The sequence below is a fragment of the Lentinus tigrinus genome (assembly GCF_003813185.1).
Source record: "Lentinus tigrinus ALCF2SS1-7 unplaced genomic scaffold L226scaffold_11, whole genome shotgun sequence".
In the NCBI taxonomy this organism is placed as follows: Eukaryota; Fungi; Basidiomycota; class Agaricomycetes; order Polyporales; family Polyporaceae; genus Lentinus; species Lentinus tigrinus.
Genome location: NW_027137920.1, coordinates 497272 through 522428, shown reverse-complemented (window position 1 = coordinate 522428; position 25157 = coordinate 497272). Strand labels below are relative to the sequence as shown.

The following is a 25157-nucleotide window of genomic DNA, read 5'->3' as shown; positions in this document are numbered from 1 at the left end:
TACCTGTAGGGTCATCTAGCGACGCATTGCATGCACTGCAACTATTTCATTTGAAACCATCTTTCTTGCCCTGGCACTTGTGCTGGGATCTGTGGCGGGATGTCTACGTACAGTATGGGGTACAGCATGGGGTGCTGAGCGATCAGTACTACCTACTCATGATGTTCGGGGATGGTCCGGGCTCCTCATGCAATTTAAGTGAAAGCCTCAAGATTCATAAGCTCTATGAATTCCCGAGGGACCGGACGCACGTGTATGGACTTGCCATTGTTCTATATATTCACCGCGCCGCACGGTGCGACGGACCACGGTGGAGCGAGAGCGGCACGCCCATCCCTATTACATCCTGGACCACACAGAGATCTGCTCTGTCACCGCAAGCTGACCTCGGAACGAGCATCTGCCACAAGTCAGCCCGTCCGTCGTCGTCATAATGCCTTATGGGTCCAGCCGTAAGCATCTCCACCGTGCACCGTGACAGTGCAATATAGTGCGGGACGCACAGGGCTGCGGGGAAGGGGAGCGTTAGCTGCAGCGAAGCGTGCCAGAATGCGAGCGCAAAACGGGGAGATGCGCGACCTGCCGTTCCCACAGACCCGCGGTGCCATCGACCATCCCCGGCCCCTCGCTCGGTCACAAGGACGCGTCTTCTTTCGGGGTCTGCGCTGAGTGATGTGTCCTGGGCCGCGTCCATCACCGCGCACGGACGCACTGGCGCAGGAACAGGCATGCACGCCCCAGCGACGCGGTAACTTACGCCAGCCGCAGACAGACAAGGGGGGGCGTACGGGGAACCCCGGGCGAGGTGGTCCCCTTCTCGGCTTCAGGCTTGGAACTTCGCGCGAATAGGTGCTCGGAGCTCGGGCGTCCTGACATGGTGCGGAAGACTGGAGTGGCTGGGCGAGCCGAGCGGGCACGATTGCGTACGCCTTGTCTACCCCGCGTTGTGGTTGGAAGGGACTTGTAATTGCGTGACGGAGGGTCGGAGACTCGGAACCAGTGACTAGTACCGTCCCTTGGAACGCTCGGCTCGCGGCCGCCAGGCATGTGAACGCGTGGGCAAAGGGGACCCGGAGGGCCAATTGGTCACAAGCTGCATCTGCCACAACATACAGTAACCATTCGGCAGATAGTTGTGATACGACTGGAAGCAAATGAGGAGCACACACCTGACGACCGCGGCTATAATACGCAGAGAGCGACTTGAGGAGCTGCGGGAAGTGGGTCTGGGCGCAGTAGTCCCTGCTGCAGATCCGGGCTGCGGAAGGGAGGAGATGCAGCGGATCGATCCCGGTGTTGTTAAGTTCGCTGTTCTGACCCTCAACGTAAGCCTGTCCATGTCTGGCGAGGGACTCGGAGCGTTTCCGCGCACGGACCAGCTGGGGGCTCCGGCGCACCCAGAGCGGAGTGCGCACATTCACCGGCGCCGTCCCTGGGTACAGCAGCGCGCGCTGGGGTGAGCGACGCTGCATCTATGTATATAGGCTTAGTAGACGAAACAAGAGACCTGGACCTAGGATAGATACAAGATGAGGCATCGAGAGGAGACTGAGGAGAGGCAATAAGACAAATAAGCAGTCGGATGGGTGTCGCGGTCAACGTCGGCAAGTAATACTATGATAGGGAGGGGGAAAAGAAGGTTGAGTGAGGGGATGAGGTGATGAAGGAGGGAGAGGGTGACTTGGCTCGACGAAGATAAGGATAGAGCGATCGAATGATGAGGAGAAAGCCGGCATCCGAGAGTAGGAAAAGAGGTGTTTGCGCACTAAGATGCATGTTGTACATGGGGGTGGACCTCCAAAGATTGTAGCGGCGAAGAGCTCCAACTAGTGACGAACGGAATAGCGACCATGCGACGGCGATAGCAATACTGTATGTAGACGAGTGGGAGGAGTATACAACGGCAGCATGGGCCTGTCCATATCATACCGACGACACCATTGAGGAATTGAGATTGAGGAAGGGCATGAGGATCGTTCAGTATTCGTTAGGAATTTGTAGCGAGAAGTACGGGTGGTTGAGGGCCTCCTTGACCGTGATCCTCTGCGCAGGATCAAACGTTAGCAGTTTCTTGACGAGGTCAAGGAAGTGGCGATTGATAGGGTCTGTGGCGGGTATTATCTCCTGTCAGTGAATGGTGTCAGCTTGCGTTCAAATGATCAACAACGGTCAAACAAACCTGCAAACTTCGGCAGGCCCGCACTTCCTTCTTGCTTTGCCTGGTCGCCTTAGGCTTGGGCCAATCGAGCTTGCTCCCTTCCTTGAAGTACTCCGGCTTTGCACGTGCACCGGAGCGTGCGAAGCGTTCTGGCATCTTGCCCATGACCTGCTCCATCATGGCTAGATGCTCGAGGTTGTCGTGCGTCTGGAACAGCGCTACGCCGGTGTAGAACTCGACCAGGATACAGCCAAGCGAGAAGACGTCGCACGGGTATGACCAACCGAGTCCTGAGGTTCCCAATACGATCAGAACGGGTCGGTTGACAGTAATGCAGGCTACGTACCAAGAATGATTTCGGGGGCGCGATAGTGCCGCGTTGACACGACACTGGAATGGTACTCGTCTTCGAAAGTCGCAGACCCGAAGTCGATAAGGCGGATATCGGTCGAGTGGAGTATCCGCTTGCTTCGTGTTGGCGCGCCGCGCTAATGGCAAGAGCGTCGTCAGCGGGCACTGGTGGTCGAGCGGAAAGCACCCACCTTCGATGATGTGGGAACTTGCACTACCTGATAATCGTTGTTTACCAATAAGATATTTTCGGGCTTGAGGTCCGTATGAATCAAATGGAGCTCGTGAAGGACTGTATGAGCGAAAGTCAGCCACGACATCACATGGGAGTGTAAGGCGGACACTTGCATGCTACACTGCCGAGAAGTTGCCTTGCGAAATCTTGTATATGGTGACGTGGGAAGGGGGCGAAGTCGTTCTCCTTGAGGAAATCGTACACACACATGCCAAGCAGCTCAGAGACCAAACAAATGTGATTGCGGTGGTCGAACCACGCGAGCAAGTGAATGCATTTGCTAAAACGCGTGTTAGCGATCGGTCGAGGCACATTCGGGCCCTTGCCCCGATTGCGGGAACTCACTGTCGGTTGTAGGGGTCCCGCTCCTTGAGTTTCTGTAGGACCCGTACCTCAATCTTACTTGCGTCGCGGTACTTGGGGATGGCTCGGATGATCTTGATAGCTACCCTCTTGTTCGTCTCGGTGTCGACGGCCTCAACAACCTTGCCGAAGGTCCCCTGACCCAGAAGGCGGACAGTCCGGTCTTGGGGGACGGTTGAGCATAAATTTACATTACACAAAACGACACACTCACATCGACGGTATATAACATCATCGGGTACGATGATGTAGTGACCCTCTTTGTCGTCGCAGGGCACCTGCGCCTTTGACGCCTGATATACATGATAGATGGATCAGCGATGCTTGGACTGGAGAGCAAGGGAACCACATACGTCGTCGACGACGACACCGCTGCCGCTGGCAAACGACTTGTTGGGCGCGATGGCGTGAGCGAGGTGCCCGTTGGTGACGGCCTTCTTGGACACGGAGGCGATGTCATCCGCGGGATCCCTCTTGCGCTTCTTGGGTACGGGGGCGACGGTGATTCCTGACGACGTACTGGCAGACAGCGCTTGCGCTTCTGCTGCTGCGCGTGCCCTCGTGCGGATTGGTGCAGAGTAGACCGGAGGTTGGTAGGATGCAGAGTACATGGCGGTATGGGTAGTCGCGGGAGAGACGGTGGACGGCGGAGGAGTGTCGTCTATGACGATAACCTCACGAACCTTGCCGGAACTGTCGACTTCTTGGACCTCACTATATGTGACCGTGAACTGCTGTCGCTTGCGTTTGCGGGCTATGACGGGGGGAGTGGGCATTGCGCCAATGTTGTTCACGGGCGGTGGGCGATGAGACGGGAGTGTGTACTGTGGAAGGAGCTGGGGAGCCATTTGGTGCACTGCGGCCTGCATCTAGGACGTAGGCTGGCGTCGGTGCGAAGGAGATGGTGGTTTAGGAGAAAGAGAGGATGGCACTGATATAGCGCAGACAGTCGAGAGTGAGAGTGTCGTCGCCCACGGCATCCTTATTTGTTGTTTGGTCCTAGAGAGCCACGCCTTCAGCCACTCTTACGCAAACCGCCCTTTCTCGCTCATTTTTCCAAACTTATTCTACACAGACATTCTCATGTGCTCATCCTACATGCGAAAGTCACTCTAAAGATCATATTCCATGTACTTCTAAGACGTAGCAGGCTGCAAAGGCGACCCAGCTAGCCTCCCAGCCAGCTTCAACGTGGGCGCCTAGTCACTATCAGCCAGGCTGAACCCGGACAGCCTGTGCGACATCCCGAACGACCGTTCTGACGTTTCCTTTGTACCGGAGTGCGTTGAATGGAGCATTGGTGCATGTGGGGATTTCTGAGTGTCTCGCGGCAACGGCGCGGGATGCGTAAGCTTGAGCAGCACTTCGGCGAACTCAGCAAGCGGCGCGAGTGGCTTGTGGCGCATTGCCGTGGCACTAGAAACCACAGGGTTAAGCTGATTCTTATAATTTGTTACATAGGAGCGCAAGAGTAAAGAGGATTACTATCAGGCAGTACTAGTACCTCTCGAAGTTCTCTTACATCGCCTAATTTCTCAAATTTACAGTAACACTAAGGTACTTACTCACTTTGTAATTGCCACCTTACGGCGCTAGTTGGTCCAAGGCGCCCGTCCTTTGGGGGCCGTCCGCTCGCCGCAGAGCCCACCGAGCTCGTCGCCGGCCATGATATTTCAATTCTGCACCTGATCAGCGGCCGACCCGAGCTAGGTGTCTCACAAAGGTCCGGAGACAGCGACCACGAAAGCAGAGGCACTGAAATTGGCCGTCGCGCAAGTTCCACCCCACACTGCCAAACAAAGCGTAAACAAGCGGTCTCCAGCCCGACATCGTCGCCGACGGCGAGCTCCTGTGCTCTCGCGCCCCGCCACCACCCCGTATCTGCGATTGCCCAACACCGCTCACCATGGTGGGCTTGCCATTCCCCAACAGCGGGTTTGACACTCGCCAGCCTTCCTGGGATAATGGCACGCCTTTCAGTGGTAGTGGCGACATTCCGATCGACCCAGCACTCAGCGAAGTCCCACTTGACCCGGCATTACTGGCAGAGAATGGTGTTTCTGTGGAGGAAGAGGTACGTAGCTCTTAGGTCACAGGTGCTTTGCGCGAGATGCGCGACGCGGAAGTGGCGAAACGCGACGCGTCGCGGTCTTGTTTATGCATCTCGCGTATGGACCCCCAAGTCTGATCACCTCTCGCGTTAGACACCCTACCCACCTGCGCCCTATCCTCCTTATCACCCCTTGGACGCGCAACAGTACCCTCAAGGCCCGCAAGGTGATCCCTTTGCCCCGCCGCCCCCTGTGTACGTGCCGGTCGAGGACCCCGTACCCCTACCAGCGAAACCGCTCAAGAAGAGGAAACGCCCACCGGCGCGTGAAGAAGAATGCGGCTTCTGCAGTGGGAACGATTCGAAGAACAGGGACGGACAGCCCGAATTGATGGTCAGTTGCGTGGATTGTGGTCGGAGTGGTAAGTCCCGTCCGTCTCATGTCCTGTGTCGTGCATATGTATGTGATGCATGATCGTCACAGGGCATCCGTCTTGCATGGGACTCGACAACATGGGAGACGCGATGCGCAGCTACGAATGGCAATGTGCTACATGCAAGAGTTGTAGTGTGTGCCGCCGTAGAGGCAATGATGCCTCGATGCTGATATGTGACTGCTGTGATCGAGGTCAGTACGCGTTCTGGGGCTGTCGTGTGCGATGCTCACCTCTTCCAGGATGGCATATGTCTTGTTTTGACCCTCCGTATCGCGAACCACCTGAGGGACGTTGGCATTGCCCTTCCTGTCCCCCTGTCGACTATGTTCCTCAAGAAGAGCTCCTGGCACAGTCCCCCGAATTTCAGGAGATTCTATCTCGTTTCCCTGCACTTCAAGACCCATCGGTCCCGGTTCGCGAGTCCTCAGTTGCTTCATCCTCCCAATATGTGCCGCCATTCTCCGATGCACCCCCGTTCTCTGATGCACCAGACCTGCAAGACCATGTCCTCACCACCGACACCTCCGAAGTGGAGTTTGATCCGGCCGACCCTGTTGATCCTGCCCTTCGACGGAGTACGAGAAAGCGGCAACGCAGCAGGAAGGGCAGGGAGGTTGACATGAATGCTGCCGAGGAGGGACAAGAGGAGGGACCCATCACACCTGCGCCCGCAATACGACGACTCCGGATACGAGTGAATTCACCCCCACCAGCCCCTGTTCAGAATGACACTCCCCCGACTATCAGACTCCGCGTACCTGCACGGGGCAAGGGCAAGGCTCGCGAGGACCCACCACCCGAAGACATCGAGCGCGGTCTGTTCGACGACATCCTGAGCCCGGAGGATCGCGACACGCGCGAGACGACGATAGGTCTGCATGACCATGAGAGATTCGAGCGGAGTCGAGCAAATGCTGAGGTGAGTCCTAAGCAGTCGAATATTGCATCCGTTGTTAAGAGCGTATATAGGTTCGACTACTTCCTCGTTTCGCCCCAGAACCTCCAGATACGCCGATTGCAGGCCCTTCTACTCGTCCATTGCGGTCCCATGCTCCCGTTACTCCTCGTATACCGAGTTCATCCATGTCCCCCGCCCCTACCGCTACTCCCGGTCCTCATGCGATGTACCCCAATGGCCTACGAATTCGCCGAATTCGCTTTGGCGAGTACGATATCGACACCTGGTACGACGCTCCGTTCCCAGAGGAGTACGCTGCTATCCCAGACGGACGCCTATGGATGTGCGAGTTCTGCCTGAAGTACATGAAGAGCCGATTTAGTGCTTCTCGGCATCAGGTACGTCTCAAGTCTCCTCGTTCGCGGGCAATGCTAACGGCATCGTATAGCTCAAATGCAAGGTGCGACATCCGCCGGGCGATGAGATCTATCGGGACGGCAAAGTTTCCATCTTCGAGGTCGACGGGCGAAAGAACAAGATATATTGCCAGAATCTATGTCTTCTCTCGAAGATGTTCTTGGACCATAAGTCACTCTTCTATGACGTAGAGCCGTTCCTGTTCTACGTGATGACCGAAACGGACGATGCTGGGGCTCACTTTGTCGGCTACTTCAGCAAGGAGAAGCTCAGTCCCAAGAGCTACAACGTTAGCTGCATCATGACACTACCCGTGAGGCAGAGACAAGGATGGGGAAACTTACTTATTGATTTCAGTATGTCTTTTCGGTGTTTGCTCTGGCGTTACTCGCTCACCTCCCATCAGGTTACTTATTATCCAAGAAAGAGCAGAGACCTGGTTCCCCAGAGAAGCCGCTGTCTGCACTTGGGGCGTTAGGCTACAAGAACTACTGGACACTTTCTATAATGCGCTATTTGAAGACAGCACCCCCTAATCCCAGTCTTGAAGGTGCGCTCCTGACTTCGTGGCGAGCGGGAACTACCTAGCTAAAATGAGGTATCTGCAGACATCAGCCGTGCCACGTCTATGACTATTGAGGACATTTACTCCACATTACTACAACTCAACATGATCTCTGTCTTGGATTCCGCTCAGCCCCCCAAACCGCTTCCTGGTCAGAGTATCAAATTCCCGAAAGGTCGCAAGAACGGCATTGCCAGGAAGCATCTCCAGCGCACTCAGACTTACGACGACGAGAAGGCGAAAGGTCCTTTCGTGCCGCCAACCAGGTACAAGGTGCGCTGGGATGCCGAGCAGGTCGACGAGTACCTCGCGCGCTGGGAGGCGAAGGGCTATCTAAAACTCAAACCGGAGATGTTGAAGTGGAGTCCTTTCATCCTCTCGCGCGCGAAGAAGACGCAGTCGTCCGACGGCGACCCCGCCTTCGGCCAGTCCAAGGGCGACGCGACTCGGAGCGCCAGCGCGGACGTCCAGCCGTCAGAATCGGCGATCGACTGCGCAGAGTCCTCTGTGGAGGCGCGGACACTAGTCGAGAAGACGCGCTCGCCTGCGTTCGCGCTGTTCGACGACGACGACGTCGAGATTGTACGTGCGAGTGCGTCACGAGATCGTGGCCCATCGGAGACCGTAGATGCTGGCGGCAGTAGTGCGCGATCCCCAGACGCGGAGTCTATGGAGAAGAATCGGATGAAACGAAGCAATGGACGAGAGGTTGCGGGTCCCCCGTCCCTTCGGCGTTTGCGGTCGCGGGACTCCGTTAGTGAGTCGACGCCGGTGCGCCGCCGGCTGCACACACCCCGCCAAGATACCTCTTCGCAGGTGGACAGACGTCGCAACCCGCTGCGGCCCCGCCACGTCGATGACCCTGCGACCTCGCTCGACCTGAGCGGAAACGGCACGAGGCCCTCCTTGGACGACGATGCTGCCCTTGCCGCGAGACTGGCCATGGAGCTTGACCACCCTCGGCGGCAGCTGAGGGCCAGGCGATCGAGTACCGATCAACAATCGCTGGTCCAGAAACACTTTATTCCTTCTTCACGCTCTGTTTCTCCGAAGAAGCGGAGGCGTGTTGACTCCTCTCCCGAAGTCGAGATGACACCAACTCCAAGGACGCCTGTTTCCCGCCGGATCGGGCGCAACGGGGATAGCTCAGCGGTAGACCGGAGATCTGAGCCTCAGACCCCGTCTCGGAGATCTTCGAGGTTCATGAACGGGCGCTCTGCCGCCAGGTCCACGGCCATCGCGGTAGGTGAGGAAGAGGAAGAGGAGGAGGAGGAGTTGGTACCCGCAGTATCTGTCAACGGGGACATGGCGGCCATGACGGACGGCGACGCCACAGCAGAGCCCGAGGACGTGGACACACCCGTGACCGGAGCCACAGCTGCGAGCAGGCACAGCGTTCCCAGCGACGATACAATCATCGGCGGAGACCACGCAAGCAAGGCGTCGCCTCATCCTGAGCCTCGTCTGTCAGACAACGACTTGGAGGCGCTCAATGTGCTAGCCAGGCTCGCAGCTGGCCAACTCGCCGACCGCAAAGCGAGTGCGCTTGCTGCAAATGCCAGCGCGGAGGTGGACGAGGGCGGAGACGAGGATGCGGAGGGTGAGGAGGACTTGGACGCAGAGGGAGAACCCGACGACGATATGGATTCATGACGTTCCTTTGGTGTGTGTACTACGTTATACTCATGCGTACTGAATTGGGCTCTATGCTGTAGGAATGTGTATCATACGGTAGATATTGTCTTTTGTCACTGCAGTTGCATACGTGCGATCTGTATTCGTATGCTTCCACAGCTCGCTGGGTGATGTAACCTCATTCGTGATTACCTTCCGGTCATGCTTCAAGGTTCCAAGTTTCAAAGTTTGAGCTTCGAAGCTCATGCATATATGCACTCACTGCGACTGCTGTTGAGCAATCTTGGAAGGTTCGTCCACCTGGCCTTCCTGCGGCTTGCCCTTGTACTTCGGCATCGTCCTGCAAAAGTGCCACTCGTTAGGTCCGTCCTTCTGCACAATAACAGGGTGACCTACCCTTTCTTAGTGGTGAGCTCAGGCATCAGCTCGCTCTGACCCTTATGTCCTGACCACTTGGGCACACCGTCAGGCACCTCCATGACGCGTTGACTGTAGAAGATGTGCGCGGTTGGCTGGAAGTCGAGAGGCACCTTGCGGTCAGGGAACTTGAACGCAGAAGGGTATGCCAGAACCGTGTTGCGACCTTCGTCGAAGATCGGAGATCGACACTCGTCGCAGGAGACCTGTTATATACCGGTTAGTAAACAGTACTCGCAGAAGTCAAAGCCAGACAACCTACCTTGCACGGAACATCGTGGATGCCTTTGCGTCTCCGTGTTGAGAAGAAGTGAAGACTGTTGTTCTCGTTCTTGACCATGCGAACAGACGTCTGGAAGAAGCTTCAGCAGTCAGTCCGCCCATGCGGCAGAGATAGGGAAAACGCACCTTGGGGAAGATGACGGCCCATTGGAATGGGGCGCCATGCAAATGCTGACACTGTTCGCAGTGACAGTGCTTGGCATCTATAGGGTCGCCGTGGAACTCGAACGCGACGTTGCCGCACCAGCACTGGCTGTGCGCGAGCGTGAGCTTTGGAGGTGAAAGGATGACAAGTGGTGAACTCACGAATAGTACTTCGGGTTGAACAAGTCACCCTCGCTCTTCCACGCATACGGTGGTTTATGCATGAAGTCCTCCTCCTCAGTGCCTCCATTCTGACTTGGGATTGGAGCCCGCCAGCCGGTGTCTGGGAACGGTTTGTGCTTCTGGGCCTGGTCCTGTGCGGCCATGACGGGATGGAAAGGGGAACAGCTTGTGGTAGACTCGGAGCTGGAGATCTTGCTCTGAACGCACGTCTAGACGATATGCAATTAACAGTACTTTGGTCCGGAGTAAAACACTTCCCTCATCCTCCCTCATGCATATATCGGGCGTCACTCAGTGCACTTAAGCTTCCGCCAGAAACCACGGTGACGTCACTCACGACCAAGATCGTACTTCACGTGACCGTGCATCCAAACGCGTCCAACAAACGCTTGACCTTGATCATCAGCGAGTCCGAAGAGGGTTTGCTGTCCTCAGCTTTGAACAGCTCCCACCACCATCTCCCGCACACGCCCCGCTCAGAGAGAATGCCGCTGTTCTCGAAGCTGCTTCCCACTATTGTCTCTGCGTATGGGCTTCAGTCAGGTAACTTCAACGCGTCTGACGCGGACGGTGTCGGAACGAACGCTGATTGATTGGCTATGTCAGTCCTCGCTCTAGTGTTCGTCCCGCAGGCGAACGACATCTTCTACGACCTGGGAGGATCAGCGGGTTTTATATCCACCACTCTGCTCTCACTCTACTTTCCTCACCTCAAGGCGAAGTTCTGGGACCGTATTCCGACTGCGACTCTTCCGTCGATCACCTATTTTGCGCCCAGGCAAATCCTGTTGAATGCTGCTCTCCTCGCGTGGTCTGCCAGGCTTGGAACATATCTCTTCTCTGTGAGCGTGCAAAAATGCCCCTTTCCGCAGCTGAAACCATTTACTGTATCTCCAGAGAGCCTTGAAATCAGGGGGTGACTCACGCTTCGATGAGGTTAAGCACCAACCCGTTAAGTTCACCGCGTTCTGGATGGCGCAAGGTGTGTACATGCGTCGTCTGTCATGAAATCTTTCCAGCTAACACGCAGTGCAGCAACATGGATCCTCGTAGTTGGCTTGCCCGTCTACATGGTCTGTGGCATTCTATCAGCGTCCGTGTTCAATTGCGGCGTTCCGAACGTGACCACCTACAGGTCAATACGTTAGCTCCGGCCAATCAACCAAAACTGGGCCCACTCGACTACTTCGGTCTCGCGTTGTGGACCGGTTCGTGGGTGCTTGAACTTGGTATGTACTGAAACGACACCGTTCCGTTGACAGTTGCGATACTGACCAACAAAAAGTCGCAGATTACCAGAAGAAGGCCTGGCGGCAGGCGAAGGATAAGAAGACGCACGATGAGAAGTTTATCACGAAAGGTCTGTGGGGGATCAGTCGCCACCCGAAGTACGTACATGTCATGTTTGTTCAACTCGTCATAATGTCAAGGATAGCTAAAGCCATCGATATTCCACAGCTACGTTGGCGAAATCGGTGTGTGGACGGGAATGTGGCTACTGTCGTGCCGGTCTCTGCGCTCGCCGTTCTTCCCGAGGGGAGCGTGGTTGATGGCGGGAGCGAGTCCGCTTCTGACATGGTTCGTATTGACACGCGTGTCTGGGGTTCCGATGCTTGAGGTACGCGATTTCGAGTTACGACGCCCGTACCGTCACTGATTAAGTTTCTGATCAGGCTGCGGGGGATAAGAAGTATGGGGAGGACCCAAAATGGCAGGAATACAAGCGGTGAGTTTCTTTTGAGTCCCTAAGTCTGCTGTCCTTCAGTCGCTCGTCGATGCTCCGCTGCATTCCTGGCTTCGTTCAATGATCCCACGGGGTTCGAGTGCGTGGCCCCGGCCCACTCAACTCGCGCTGCATATACCCAATTGCGGAGTACCCAATCACGGGAGAGCTTCTCCCGTTCGTTCTCAAGCACGAGGTTTCTGTCCAGAACATCGGTGATGTAGCCATGAAATTCGCGAGATGCAAAATATGAACGTCACAGCACCGAGTAGGGCCTACATCTGAACACACCGTATGGCGGACTGCTGCCATGCTGGCAAGTTCCAGCTAGGTTCAAGCTGCGGTCTTAGTTGGCCATGACTTCTGCCTGGATCATCCGTAGCTGACCTCTGCTTTCAGGAATGTTCCTGTCCTCTGGCCATGGGTTAGTGCCAAGGGCAAAGGGACGCAGGCAACGCAGTGAATCTGCGCAAGCCAGAAGATGATCACACTTTTGGTGCGTCTGCTAAGGTTGTGATTATGATTCTGAACCGCATGGAGTTTTGCAATCCAGGAACCACTTTCCGATCGAAGAGTCCCAAGTGGCGGATGTGTATACTATCTCATATATGAATGGTTCCGGATTGCGGGAGGCTTGCCAGGACATTACGATAGCGACCATATGCATCTTATGACATATCGCGCACGGGTCGTTGACGGATCACATATGTGCATGTAGCAGAGGTTTCTGACCATCGGGGAGTCAGCCCTCGCTCTATTGCGGCTATATTGTATGATGCAGGTAACCCCTTCATGGGCGTTTGGCACAGTGGTAGCGCGCCTGCTTTGCATTGTGTAACCCAAGGTTATGTAATTGGATTGCATGAGGTCGAGGGTTCAAACCCCTCAACGTCCAGCACTTTTTGCCCTTGATGCCAAGTACAGGATCAAGAAAGAATTTCCCTGGTGGCCGCAGGGAGAACGGACGTTGAAAGAGCACGGTTATGAAACCTTGCCAGAAACTTGGCTCGGAGTTCCCAGGGGCGCGCGATAACACGGGCTGGGAGAGACGCCGGGGGGAAGTGATTGATTAACGGCCTGGACAGAGTTGTGCGCTCTTGTGCGTCTGCAGATCGAGCAAACAGAATTCCAACGTTCTCGGTACGGCATCAATGAAACCTTCCTTCTCTCATCCCTGCCCATGCCCTCTATACATACTTGGTCCTCCGCCACTTCCTTCGCCGCTCGCGCTCCGACTCCCGCAGCCTCCATGAACCCTGCCTTCCCCCTCACATCCTCCCGGTTCCTCCTGACAGCTTCTCGCTGCTGACAGCGTAACAGCACCCGGTTTGTGTCCGTACTTATATTCAGCTCTTTCTCTTGCTGACTCGCGCGAACGTCCAGGTCATTTCGAGCTCAGTACACACACTTGTTCGTGCCGTTACCTGCCCCCTGAGCCCAACATCCTCTTGCGATAAGCCCCTACAATGGCCGCTATCCTCCCCGAAACTCCCGAGGAAATCGCCGTCAAGACTGACTTCCGGACGAATATCTGGTCCGTCTTTCAGGAGCTCTATGAAGACAAGTGGGATTCAGGTGCGTCTTCCGTCCTCCGCCGTCCCGACTACACTAATGTAGGGCCGACAGCGCGTTGGAGCGTAGCCGTCGGTCAGTCCAGTCCTTGGACTGGTGCTTGGGCAATATCCGCTGATTACCTCCCAGCCAGATTCAAGGCCGCACACGACCCCGCTGTTGTGCAACGATTCTGGGTGAGGGCCAAGCTCCCCGCGTGGGATGCTCTCGAGGCGCAGTTCAGAAAAGGCCCGCCTCCGTTTCTGCGTCCCGGATGGAAGAGCCCGCTGCTCGGGAAGCAGGTCGACCTCCGCTGGCTTGACACGGGCAAGTTCGAGCACGTGAAGGGCAATATGGACGGATGGAAGACGGCAAAGCTGCTCGTGATAGAGCTATGGGCCTCGTACGTACTCCGCTTACCTCTCTCGTTGTCGCGCATGGGGCACAATCGCGCTCGCGATGCAGTGGGAGTCTAAGAGACACCAGAAGTTCGGTAGCGCGTTGCGTCAATTGCTACGCTGAGCCTCGTGGACATGTCTCTCCCGGGCTTCCGAGGTGGCGTACGCCGTTTGCGGCTTCGCCCACCTTCCAGCTCGCCTCTTCGGCTTCGCGCTCCCGCGTCATGCCGCGTGTGCACCCTTGCCCTTCTGCGCATCTTCATGCTGTGTATCAGGGCGATTACTGACCCCGAGATCTTCTTCGTGCGCAGCTGGTGCAGGGTACGTGCGATATGGGACATACACGGCTTAATTGCCTTCGACTGACTCCCGCGTTTTCCCAGCCCTGCCTCGCGGTATTCCGGGACCTCTCCACGCTTGCTCAGACACGCCCGGACATCAAAGTGATCACGTTCAACGCCGAGGGCATCTTCACAAACGCGCCCATCAACGTTGCCGCGGTCAAGGCCTTCATCGCAGCGCGGGACGACATGAACTACCCCGTCTACATCGATACACACCGAGTCGCACTGACCTGTAGGTGTTCCTGTCCCTGGCGCACAACGCCAGCCGGGGACGCGCCCGCACTGTCGAGAAGTATGCTGACTAAGCCTTCTTTATCGCAGCGATCTTCCGGCCTGGTGAAAATCTGTCCATTCCGCTAGGTACGTGCCCCGTTCCCAAGCTAAATGAAACTCTCTTCGGTGGTGTTGATTCCAGGCTGCAGCGTTCATAATCTCCCCAAAAGACGGGATTGTCCGTTGGGTCGGTAACCCCGAAGAAATGGCCGCACCCCTCGAGGAGGCGCTTCGCGCCGTCTAGTGTCCACACATCGCGAAGAAGAGAATTGTCGTTGGGAGGAAGCTCTACTGCCTCCGCTTGTCATCTTGTATAGAAGGTTTCATTCCGCTTGTGTTGTCTCACTACTTAAACCGGGCCAGATACCAAGGCACTGTATATTAGCTCAACGCGGCCCCTGTACTATAAAGAATACGAGAACGTGGCTCTCAAGCATCATCCCGTGCCTGTTGTCACGAGGCTGCACATCGGACGCCAAGGTGCGTCCCCGACGTCTTCAGTCCGCGGCCGCCTCTGGACGATCGTTTTCGGTTTTCATCGCATGTCACACACGTATAATTTGACGGGAGAAGCAGTCATGCTACGCGCCTCCCAGACACCTCTGCGGTTCTGACGGCATGCGACAGACACCCGTACCCATCAGGTGGTAATTCAGGGGGCCAGAATGTACCCAGCGCCGCTGAATCCACATCCAGTGAACTCACTGCGACACCGGAGCTGTACATGGGTACGGCCGTTGCGCGGCGCACTGACGTCGTACACGCCCCTCTCACGTACGTGTCCAAGGTCGCTCGTAAGTCGGTGTCTGCGGACGGATAACCTTGTCCTCTGTGGATAGATCGTGACCAGTGTGTCCGTTCCCTTTGTTTCCCTAATACGTCAGCCAGAAGTCCTCCAGGCTTCATCTCCGGCAAGAAGAGACAGGCGGAATTACAGAGGCGTCGGAGATGGGGGCCGGATCTGTCGCCTGAGGCCTCTCACGTCCTTTGAACGCGCCCGCGTACGCCGATGGTTGGGTACAACCAGGGAATGGAGACATGATGCGGTGGTTTCGCAAAATTTCTGCATGGAAGGACGATCCATTTGTCAAGGTCAGCAGGCATTCGGGACCTGGATACGCGGTATACGTACAGACGGCGCTCTCCCGGCGGCTTGGCTGGACGCTAACGCTGGCATACACCAAGTCCGCGACGTCTTGGGCATTATTGGTGCGGTAATTCCCCCGGCAGCATGATTATCCGTCCACTGATATTCTACCAGCCACAAACCGTCCGCAGCCGGTCCGGGAATATCACTGAGAGGGTTGGAATATTGCGGAGGCCGACCGGTACTAGCGCACCGACAGGTGGTGACAGTTGGCAGCCAGCAATATGTGAGGATTCGCCGATCAAAGAAGCCAGTATACGACATGCCTCGAGTGGCGGACGTACCAAAGCAGTCAGATTGCCCAAACTCCCGAAAGGTCACAGGTCCTGTGGGGTGCCGCGAGGCCGATTATACAATTTTGAACTATCTGCGGACGCATGGGATACCACGTAGTGAGTAACAGAAGAACGTCAAAGTCAATAGTAATCAGGTTGGCGCTGAGGCCTAAGGTCTCGAACCAGACGGGCGTGAGATTCCAGCGGCTTGTTCGTTTCGTCGGTATCATGAGATATGCCCGGGCGGGCACTATGATGATCCATTCCAGGTATAAGTAGCCGCTGCAGCTTGAGGCAGATGAGCAGTTGCACTGAAGGTGTCCTTGCTGTCTACCAACGAAGCGTCACGGTTGTCCCGCTCCTTGGCATCCTCAGCGCAAATATAGCACTGGCCATGCGCTGTTGCCGGCTCAGAGCCTCTTCTGTCTGCCAGGGGGGTCTCGGACTTCCCCCCTTCTATAAGCGAACGGCGGCGCTGCATGAGGCTAGGGCTTTTCTCTGCCAAAGAAGGGACATCCGCTATGGCCGACAGAATTGACCCCCTGGGAATTCGCACGAATCAGCGAATCAACCAGTGAAATGGTAGACCATACGCATTCTGAGCCATGATACCTCCCGACCTCGGGCGCGGTTCATGCATCATGACTCGCGGGAAGAACCGCCCGACGGCGCTACTCACCATGTTGCGCATTGATATCGGCATGGCAAGTGAGGCAAGAACACAGGAAACCATGCGGCCAGCCCACGTCAAGCCTTCAAAATGTCAAGGTGTCAACCCTTGAACTTGACTATATCGAACCTGCCACCGTCCTAGATAAGTATATGTAACACGAATGCGGGGAAGGGACACAACAAATAACGTGAAGGACCCAGCAAGCGATGGACGTACCTCTGATTTTCCCATGTGCACCTCCGATGAAGCTAAGGTTCGTGTTGTACTCATTGGTTCTTCAGAGAGAAGGGGGGGGGGGGTAATTATTTCCTGTTTCGGAACAACAGATGATAAATACTTCTTTCGTGCGCAGTAGAGCCTTGAGGAGGACTTGAAGGTCGTATCAGTACTAGTGGACCGCGGTATATCGCAGGTCGCATGAAGCAGCTGACTCAGAACGAGAAGACGTACACAACGTATACTATAAAAGGACAAGACCGGAGCGTTAGAGAAAAATGAGGCCCGTATTACATACCAGCTTGCGATGGTGTGAGTCGGATGCACCCGATATATCCCAGGCGTTGTGGTGATTGTGGTTCTGGGCAGCTACGGCTTCACTCCGCAGCAAGGACTACCCACTGGGCAGGTACAACAACGTGGTCTAGCATTCCGGACACCTTCGCCTCTACCTATAAGAAGTGAGCATGGTAGTACAAGGAATGTTTGCAAGGATGTAAAGGCAAACATAGTCATAAGGCATGAGACCTGGATCCAGCCTCGGAGGGACGACGTGGTCATCATCATAGCGGGAGTTGCCGTCAGAGGTCGCAGAGGCTTCCCTGGGATATTGCAAACCAATATCGTCCACTGACCTGATGTCGGAGGCTCCCACGAGGCACGATGTTGCGTCTCATAGAGGGTCGAGTACAGTGAGATGAAGGTATAAGGGTCCGATCACATTCTACTTGAATCTTAGGACGACTGAAAGCTTGGAGCACCATATGTGATTATGTTGGCTACGTCGCGTTGTGACCAGTCAGTGGAGTCTGGTAAAAATTGCCCCCACGGGAACTGATGTGAATAGGAATCCAGCGCGACGAGCCAGTAGGAGGTCATGGTGGTTGAGAGCGAACCTCCAAGACGCCAACCATTGCCATCAATATTTGCTCCAGGACCATAAACACGTGGTGAGTATCAAACATGCATGCGAGCACTGCCGCCAGGGATTTGCCACACAATTGATTGCGTATACACACCGCATACATTCCCGATGCACCTAACCGAGCAACAGAGTTACCGCGTAATGGTTTCTACTCACCCCTGGGATCAAAGGATTTTCAGGGGCAGAAAGTGATGGTGTAATCGGCCGCCTTGCTGGCGTCGCAAGTCCAGAGTGCGGTACCGCTCGACTCGTCATACGCGTACGCGTAGCTGTTGGGGCAGTTGCTCTCTGTAGTCGCGGTCAGTACAAGATGGACATGGAGAGAAAGCAGATGTTACGCACTAAAGTAGCTGTAGTACTGGACGCCGGAGGAGGGGCAAGTCGCCGGCGTGTTGTGGGTACCCGTGCAACAATTGGGGTTGTTGACTGGACGAAGGAACAATGTCAGTAGCCGTTCAACTTACAAGAGGAATTGGTGCCGATCGACGTACCCGGATCACCAAGACCGGCCTCGCACGCGCTCTTGCAGCCGACAGGGAAGCCGCTTGAGTCGTACGGACCCTGGATCTCGGCGGGGCAGTTGGGGCCGAGGTCCACGGGGCAATCCGCGACGGGGCAGCCAACGTTGTTGGAGATCCTGACGGGAAGGTTGTATCCGTCGACCAGCGAGACTTTGCACGGCGCATTAGTAAATGATCACACGCAACGATGCTCGGGTAGCTTACCATCGTAGTTGTCAGGGCCACCGTTTATGCCGAGGGTGAACTCAGCAACGGTTGCAGGAGGAACACCCTGAACCATTGAAGCCGTTTAAGCCTCAAGTCATCGTGGCAGGTGGGAGAAGATACGAACCGTGCCGGTGTGAGCATCGCAGACGAGACCGCCGTTGCAGCCACCGTCCAAGCAAGAGTTGGGGCCCGGGTTGGTGCTAAAGTCACAGTCACGACGAGCCCAGATACGGCCTGCCTGCCAGTTGTCGGGGACGTTGAACGATACGGTCTGGTACGCATCCTGCTGCCAGCCTGTTGTGTGGTCTGGGACAGCGGAACCAACGTTCAGGTCCGTGAAAATCTGGATAAGAATAACATGAAAAGCAGGTTCAGCACCGTCGGTGGAGGAGACGACGTACGGCAGGCCAGATGGTGAACGGGCACTGGTTGTAGACCGTGAACGTTCTCGCTGCAGCGGACGAAACGAGCGCGAGAGTGACGGTAGCAACGAGGCTGTTCATGGTGAGAGCGCGGTGGATGGGTGTGAGAGCGGGCTAACGAGACTGCCGGTCCGTTGTCCTTCTCTCAGCACACACAGAGGCAATTTATACTGGAGGCCAAAGCACCTTAGAATGCGAGCACGTTCCGCCCCATCATGCGGCCAGACTGGGATGCACATGGTCGGACGATCAATGGACCAGGGCGGGATAGCAACACATGACGGAAGGCGCGTCTCCCTGCAGTCTTTTGCGGTTCCAGCCGGTCTGGGAACATCTTCCAGTACGGGCGGGGCTTCTTGTTCGGACGGTATAGTTGGTGGATATGACGTCGCCCCGCTACAAAGCTGGTTCACGGGCAGAAGGGCAGTTCGTCCAGGTGATAGATGCACATGCAAGGCATGTGAGTCTGCTGTGTTGGGCGATGCGCGAAGAGCCTAGTACGCAGCTGACAGGTGAATCAGGTGAGCTAGCCTCAGCTGTGGTAGCGAGGGTGCCAGCGCCGAAAATAGGCAGCGAATGGACGAGGTACCATATCCGGTCGTCGGCCAGAAATTCGGTTAGCGAAGAGGTAGCCGGCCAATTGCGATGTTGCCATGCGTGCATGATGCCCGTGTATCCGCACACACTTCGTCTTCGCTACCGTGGCGGAGAAACTGTACAACTCGAGAACGACCCATGTGTACTGCGATGTTGTGACGTCAGCTACATCATCTCAGTCTCTAAGGGCCTGTTCGGATAGGTCCGTATCAGACCATCGCCGCCGAGCGTAGAAAGCCTCTACGTACCGTATACATGTTTGGATATCGACCAACATCGTCGAAGCAGCCAGTCAGTACGCTGGACTGTGGACATGTCTTCAGTCAAGATAACAGAGTACTTACTCAACATCATGCATCTTCGAGCGAACGTGTTGATGCTCCAAGTCCACAAGGCTCACACACATCGCGCAGCTTCGATGCCGAGTTTCCGAGCAATCGCGTTCGACTAGTCAGTACGGCGGGAAGTCAGGCACATGGTAGTGGTTCGATGCATGAAATGTCTCCCGAATAGGCGCTGATGCGCAACCAACATTTAACCTTGAGTTTGTAGTCAGGAACATGTTCTCGTGCACGCAACTACGAGTCCGCGTCATGGCGGCCAGCCAAGTACCCACATACTTTCCGAAGTGTATGTGATCACGCGGTAGCCTCGCAACTGCGCAGAACTGAGGGTAGTGATGGCCTGTCCATCTCTAGGGATCAGATGCACAAGAACCCCCGAACCCACTTACCAGTGCTAGAGGGTTGAGCGCTGTTCAGTATCACCTTCTTGGTACTACGAAGGCCGGCGAGAAGGCGATATACCAATCATGAGATGTGAGCCATATGCTTTGCGCTACCCGTTTCACCGAGGACGCACGGAGGATCTCCGCGAGATATTCGCTACATATGGAAAATGCATACGCCCTAAAACTGACTTCACATGTCCTGGGTATCCTAGGAGTAGCGTGAATAACTTATTCCCGCGTCCAACGTCATAAAATCTTCAGGGGCAGAAGGTGATGGTGTAGTCGGCCGCGAGAGCCGCGTCGCAAGTGAAGAGTGCCGTGCCGCTGGACTCGTCGTACGCGTACGCGTAGGAATTCGGGCAGTTTTGCTCTGCAATCATGTTCGTTATATCAGTATCTCGGGCAGGTACCATCGAAAATCAGTAGTGACACGCACTGAAGTAGTCGTAGTACTGGACGCCGGAAGAGGGGCAAGTGGCTGGTGTATTGTGGGTACCCGTGCAGCAATTGGCATTGTTCGCTAAAGGAGTGATCATCAATATTTACTCTCTGGGTTTGGAAAACTATCGACGTACTCGGGTCGCCGAGACCAGCCAAGCACGCGCTCTTGCAGCCGACCGGGTTGCCATCGGCGTCGAAGGGGCCCTGTATCTCGGCCGGACAGTTAGGTGCGAGGTCGACGGGACAATCAGCAACAGGGCAGCCCTTGTTGTTGTCGATCCTCAAGGGTAAGTTGTATCCATCAACCAGCGATACTGGAGTCTCGGCCTTCAGGATTAGTTGTTTGTCCTAGCCTTATCTCGCTCACCATCGTAGTTGTCAGGGTTGCCGTTGATGCCCAGAGTGAATTCAGCGAGCGTTGCAGGGGGAACACCCTGTAGAAGGGGGGTTTGAAACGCTAGGAAATGAGTACAAGAGAGTGGTACGAACGCCGCCCGTTGTGGGGTCGCACACGAGACCGCCGTTGCAGCCACCATCGACGCAAGAAGTAGGGCCGGGGTTGGTGCTGAAGTCGCAGTCACGGCGACCCCAGATACGACCCGCCTGCCAATCATCAGGAACGTTGAATGTGACCGTCTGACCGGCGTCCTGTTGCCAGCCCGTAGTCTGGTCAGGCTTTGAGTCGCCCGCGTTGGGATCCGTGAAGATCTAGATAGAGTGTCAGCTACGAGAATTTAAAAGCGTCTCCTTATACACTCACAGCAGGCCAGATGGTATAGGCACATTTGTTGACTACTATGAACGTCCTCGCCGCGGCGGATGAAGCGAGGACGGCGAGGGTGACGGTGCCGACAAGACTGGCGTGCATGTTGAGAATGGTGATGAGGTATGCGAGCTGCAAGAGTGAGCTGACAAGACTAGTCCGTTGTCCTCTTGCGCAGCACAGACGAAGGCCATTTATACCTTGAAAGACTGCTTGTCTTTGCACCCTCGAACGCGAGAAGACAGGCTGCTACTACGCGGCGAGACGCAGTGCACATCACAGTCCGATCATTGGACCAGAGCAGGGTATCGACAGACGACTTTACCGCCGCGCCCCATCTGCGGCATACGACCCGAGCGAGCCTAGGATGCGCCTTCAGTACTGTATGGGAGTGGAGCTGGTCGGTAGCGGTGCACATGCAGGGGTCGAGTCGGCTGCGCTAGGCAATGCCCACACGGCGGCCAGCACCTAGGTGTCATCATGAAGTGAGCCCCTTCGTCGTATGAGGAAGGATAAGCAGAAATACTCACTGACAACGACTCCCTCGGCGACGTAGCGGCGAACACCCGCCCGTCACCGTCAAAGTGGCAGATGATCTTCGTGCGCCACTTGCACACATCACCTTCGTTACCGTAGTTGAAGAAGTGCACACGGGTGATAATTTCCATGCGTGCTGCGAGGTCGTGACGTCAGCCGCTGTTATGCTGCGCTGATACAGGCCTGTTCCCTTCACGGCCACAGTGCGACGTAGATGAGAAATCTTGCGCGACATCTGTATGGGTTTTCCTAGGTCCTGAGGAGTAAGTAGCATACTTACATGGAAATGAGTGAGAGCTCTTACTTGCATTTTCCGTGTGTCCGCATGATCACGAGAGCCTCTGGTGGTTGATTCCAAGTTGATTCGCGGGTCGATCGGTCGGGCGCTGTCAATTGACGCCCAGTGCCCGGAAAGGTCTTGAAGGCTTGAAGCTTGAAGCTTGATCGGTTGCTGTTCACGGTCTTTGCCAGGCAGCCGAGTTCGTTGCTGGGCACAAGGTCGCATCACAACGCCAGAAATATGCACGTCCGACTTTCAAAACACCGCATTGAGCTCCACGTTTGAGCCGGTCGCCCTCGAACAGGAGGGCGCGTGCAGCACTGCAGGGCCCAGACTGCAGCAGCTCTGAGTTTCCAGACCAGGCTGAGAGTTTCGAGACCGACTCGCGGATGCGCAGCCGACTCACTGATCCATTATACCGGACGTTCACATGGGTGAATTTGTGATGAGGTACGATGTCACGACGCACCAGAAGGGTCTGGTCGGAGCAGCGACTCGGACTCGGCAAATCATGGGCAGTATACTGCAACTTGAAGGCCGCCTCCGTGGATGTCGTGGAGCCCGTTGTATTCAATTGATATTCTCAACAGCGATATGGCCTGGACACTCGTGGGTGCGCGCTTTGACGTATTTTAGACCCGGACGGTTGCAGAGTCTAATCGTACAACAGGGCTGTAGGTCACGGTGGTCCAGGAGAGTCATTGCAATCAGCTTCATTGATTCGTTAAGATGGTGATAATCTAACAGAGCCAGCGTCGGGAGTCGGGTTGCAACTGCACAGCGGGCAGTGGAGACAGCCTGAGAATTCCTGTATACATCAACGTCAGTTCAAGGAAACTATTGCGAAGTGTTGACGAAGCCAACCTCAGGCTACATAGTAGCGAATATGCATAATCAGTTTCCCATTGCGGACGATACCTTCGACAGGACCCCGAGTTCAAAACTGTGTGCAGGACTGCAGATAGGAGTACAGATACATTCTGTGCGAGGCGGTGTCCCTAGAACCTTCAAGTCATCCAACTTCCTTAGTTGAGTACCCGCCGAGATACTCCGACACTCCATCTTTTCTTCGATGCAAGCGTACTCGAAGCTCATCCGCTGAGGGATGGCTCTGGAAGTTCATCCCACGCTCCGAGATCCCGCTTGATTCGGCGTCGCTGTTCAGCTAATACGCTGTGGTATCCACCGATGACATTTCACGAGACATCGAGACGTTTCCCAATGGCGCCCGACTTGTGTCGAGTTTGCCATGCTTGCACAGCGCAAGGAACATGTTTCTTCATCGCGTTCGGAGGTTACGATGTGCCGGACAGGGCGGTGAGCGAGAGGCAGAGAAGAGGTGAGTACGCACGTGTCACAGCCACCGGCTTGCTTTGTGGCGCATGTTTTTGACTGTGGCGCAGTCGTCCCTGGGGCTTTTACAACGCGAGACGACGGCGACGCGCGTCCAGATGTCAAAAGGTCGGCCACAAACACCACGGTCTGTCCAGAAAATGAGTGAATTACACGCTAATGAATGTGGTCGTATGCATGGTGGGATACAGCGGTGTACACGTTATTACAAAATGGGAGTGTGGTGGCGCAACCCTTACTATACAAAGTCCAAATGTGCTTCTGAGAACCCGAAAAAGCTGCCGTCGAGTAGAGGGGCCGTAGATATGAAAGAGGCCGTATGAGAAACCCAAAGGAATTAGACATACGAGTGAGAAGAACCCATCGGATTTACGCCGAAGGGCAGCGTGAGTGTGAGCCTGTCGCCCACACCCTCCTGCAAGAGCTACCGCGTGCCCGACACAACGCGGTCTGTGCGAAGAGAAGAGAGATGAGGCCTATGCGTCAGGCTCCACCATCTCCCAGTCCTCCTGGCTGAGGTCCACCCACGAGGCGCTCAACGCCGGCATATCTGGCATATCGCAGTCGCCGTGCGCAGCAACGAGACTCTCGAGGGCTTCCGTCGCCGTAATAACGGACATGGACATCGCTATACGCGGCCCCATCGCGAGGATGTTGCGGCCAACGGGAGACAGTCGCATGCGCGTTTCGATCGCGGTGCGATACAAGTCCGGCTCCCGCTTCTTGGTGCACGGTAGGGAAGGCCGCTCGGGTAGAGACTTCTGAACGGGAGCGAGCGGTGAAGATCGTCTTGGCTTGGGCGCAGTGCGGCGGGATGTGAGTATGATGTGGGATGATGCCGCCTTAAGCGCAGAAGAGGCTTGAATGGATGGTGAGCGGGGAGATGCGATCCTCCGCTTGCGCATTCGGGGGTCGTAGTGGCCGATCACCAGGCTGTCAAAGGCCGAGTAGCTCTTCGATGGACCCTCCCGTCCATAGAGTGGCGTGTATTCTGCCGTCTGCATGTCGGCAAGAGATAGGTATGACCCCGTGCGACGAAGTGGGGTGCGTGCGGACTTGATGGGGGTCGGCACCGAGAACGACATGGTGCGTTTCCTGGGAAGGAACGAAGGTTGGGTCGCGGAAGGAGGGAGCATGACGGCGCAGGACATCGACAGGCAATATAAGGGACGGAGGGACGAGGAGGGTGAGGCGCGGGGATGGAGACGGAAGACAAAGGGTACTCCTCCGTCAACACAAAGCGCGGGGTATAATACCGCCTGCTACACCACCTCACGTGACGTACCCTCCCCAAAACCGGGTTGCCGGAGACTGCCGGTGGCCATACTGGGAGTCAACTGCCGGCGCTCCGATGACACTGCCCGCCACGCAGAGGCCACGCCGTCGTGTTCCGTGCCGACGTGGAGAGCTTGAATGTGATTGCGGGCGATGCAGAGCAAGTCGTCAAGGGCAGTGACAACGATGAGCACGGAGGATCGTAGCATGCGAAGTCCCGACGTGCTTCAGTCAACACATACAGGCTTCGACGGATGTTGATCATCTTGTCAGGCTGATCCTAACAGCGTTGCGACCGCCGCTGACACTCCGAAGATACCAGCGCGGCATGTTCAGAGCATCAAGCACGGAGACACGCGGGTATACGTATA

At 55.8% G+C, this 25157-nt stretch overlaps 10 protein-coding genes and 1 non-coding gene across 11 annotated transcripts; 4 read left to right on the top strand and 7 right to left on the bottom strand.

The window, feature by feature from the left end:
* Nucleotides 1-22: 22 nt before the first annotated feature.
* Nucleotides 23-1619, bottom strand: L226DRAFT_57537 (uncharacterized protein). Its single transcript, XM_067685181.1, has one exon. The coding sequence runs from the start codon at nt 1470-1472 to the stop codon at nt 429-431; it is 1044 nt and encodes a 347-aa protein (XP_067535783.1). The 5' UTR covers nt 1473-1619; the 3' UTR covers nt 23-428.
* A 358-nt stretch (nt 1620-1977) lies between these two features.
* L226DRAFT_462531 (CMGC/CLK protein kinase) lies at nt 1978-3883 on the bottom strand (the record flags this gene model as incomplete). The annotated part of the gene is made up of 8 exons (XM_067675729.1): nt 1978-2124; nt 2180-2448; nt 2505-2646; nt 2701-2801; nt 2852-3024; nt 3090-3270; nt 3322-3400; nt 3461-3883. The coding sequence occupies 8 exons, from the start codon at nt 3881-3883 to the stop codon at nt 1978-1980; spliced, it is 1515 nt and encodes a 504-aa protein (XP_067535782.1).
* Nucleotides 3884-4793: 910 nt separating this feature from the next.
* L226DRAFT_507921 (uncharacterized protein) lies at nt 4794-9279 on the top strand. The gene is made up of 8 exons (XM_067678156.1): nt 4794-5181; nt 5312-5579; nt 5642-5785; nt 5834-6513; nt 6564-6890; nt 6941-7265; nt 7316-7459; nt 7518-9279. The coding sequence occupies exons 1-8, from the start codon at nt 5014-5016 to the stop codon at nt 9125-9127; spliced, it is 3666 nt and encodes a 1221-aa protein (XP_067535781.1). The 5' UTR covers nt 4794-5013; the 3' UTR covers nt 9128-9279.
* A 222-nt stretch (nt 9280-9501) lies between these two features.
* On the bottom strand, nt 9502-10395 carry L226DRAFT_580993 (uncharacterized protein; the record flags this gene model as incomplete). The annotated part of the gene is made up of 4 exons (XM_067685541.1): nt 10115-10395; nt 9935-10061; nt 9789-9878; nt 9502-9732 (listed from the first exon to the last, which is right to left on the bottom strand). The coding sequence occupies exons 1-4, from the start codon at nt 10276-10278 to the stop codon at nt 9502-9504; spliced, it is 612 nt and encodes a 203-aa protein (XP_067535780.1). The 5' UTR covers nt 10279-10395.
* A 156-nt stretch (nt 10396-10551) lies between these two features.
* L226DRAFT_534785 (DUF1295-domain-containing protein) lies at nt 10552-12600 on the top strand. Its single transcript, XM_067680753.1, has 10 exons — nt 10552-10678; nt 10742-10977; nt 11033-11117; nt 11171-11208; nt 11271-11364; nt 11421-11523; nt 11594-11753; nt 11809-11861; nt 12258-12354; nt 12412-12600. The coding sequence occupies exons 1-9, from the start codon at nt 10621-10623 to the stop codon at nt 12319-12321; spliced, it is 891 nt and encodes a 296-aa protein (XP_067535779.1). The 5' UTR covers nt 10552-10620; the 3' UTR covers nt 12322-12354; nt 12412-12600.
* A 52-nt stretch (nt 12601-12652) lies between these two features.
* On the top strand, nt 12653-12753 carry L226DRAFT_t122. The gene has a single exon. It is a non-coding gene; the product is annotated as a tRNA-Ala (tRNA).
* Nucleotides 12754-13025: 272 nt separating this feature from the next.
* On the top strand, nt 13026-14853 carry L226DRAFT_534784 (uncharacterized protein). Its single transcript, XM_067680752.1, has 8 exons — nt 13026-13184; nt 13242-13433; nt 13485-13505; nt 13560-13812; nt 14119-14128; nt 14191-14383; nt 14473-14511; nt 14574-14853. Exons 2-8 carry the CDS (start codon nt 13325-13327, stop codon nt 14666-14668), a joined length of 720 nt encoding a protein of 239 aa, XP_067535778.1. The 5' UTR covers nt 13026-13184; nt 13242-13324; the 3' UTR covers nt 14669-14853.
* Nucleotides 14854-17637: 2784 nt separating this feature from the next.
* L226DRAFT_486259 (thaumatin-like protein) lies at nt 17638-19337 on the bottom strand. Its single transcript, XM_067677153.1, has 6 exons — nt 18790-19337; nt 18513-18731; nt 18386-18452; nt 18152-18331; nt 18003-18086; nt 17638-17948 (listed from the first exon to the last, which is right to left on the bottom strand). Exons 1-6 carry the CDS (start codon nt 18889-18891, stop codon nt 17836-17838), a joined length of 765 nt encoding a protein of 254 aa, XP_067535777.1. The 5' UTR covers nt 18892-19337; the 3' UTR covers nt 17638-17835.
* A 1057-nt stretch (nt 19338-20394) lies between these two features.
* L226DRAFT_570861 (Osmotin thaumatin-like protein) lies at nt 20395-21446 on the bottom strand (the record flags this gene model as incomplete). Its single annotated transcript, XM_067684483.1, has 6 exons — nt 20395-20507; nt 20574-20657; nt 20713-20892; nt 20946-21012; nt 21068-21286; nt 21339-21446. 6 exons carry the CDS (start codon nt 21444-21446, stop codon nt 20395-20397), a joined length of 771 nt encoding a protein of 256 aa, XP_067535776.1.
* Nucleotides 21447-21662: 216 nt separating this feature from the next.
* Nucleotides 21663-22009, bottom strand: L226DRAFT_570860 (uncharacterized protein; the record flags this gene model as incomplete). The annotated part of the gene is made up of 3 exons (XM_067684482.1): nt 21663-21703; nt 21758-21809; nt 21872-22009. 3 exons carry the CDS (start codon nt 22007-22009, stop codon nt 21663-21665), a joined length of 231 nt encoding a protein of 76 aa, XP_067535775.1.
* Nucleotides 22010-23987: 1978 nt separating this feature from the next.
* Nucleotides 23988-24662, bottom strand: L226DRAFT_545572 (uncharacterized protein; the record flags this gene model as incomplete). The annotated part of the gene is made up of 1 exon (XM_067682355.1): nt 23988-24662. The coding sequence occupies one exon, from the start codon at nt 24660-24662 to the stop codon at nt 23988-23990; it is 675 nt and encodes a 224-aa protein (XP_067535774.1).
* Between the last annotated feature and the right edge of the window lie 495 nt (nt 24663-25157).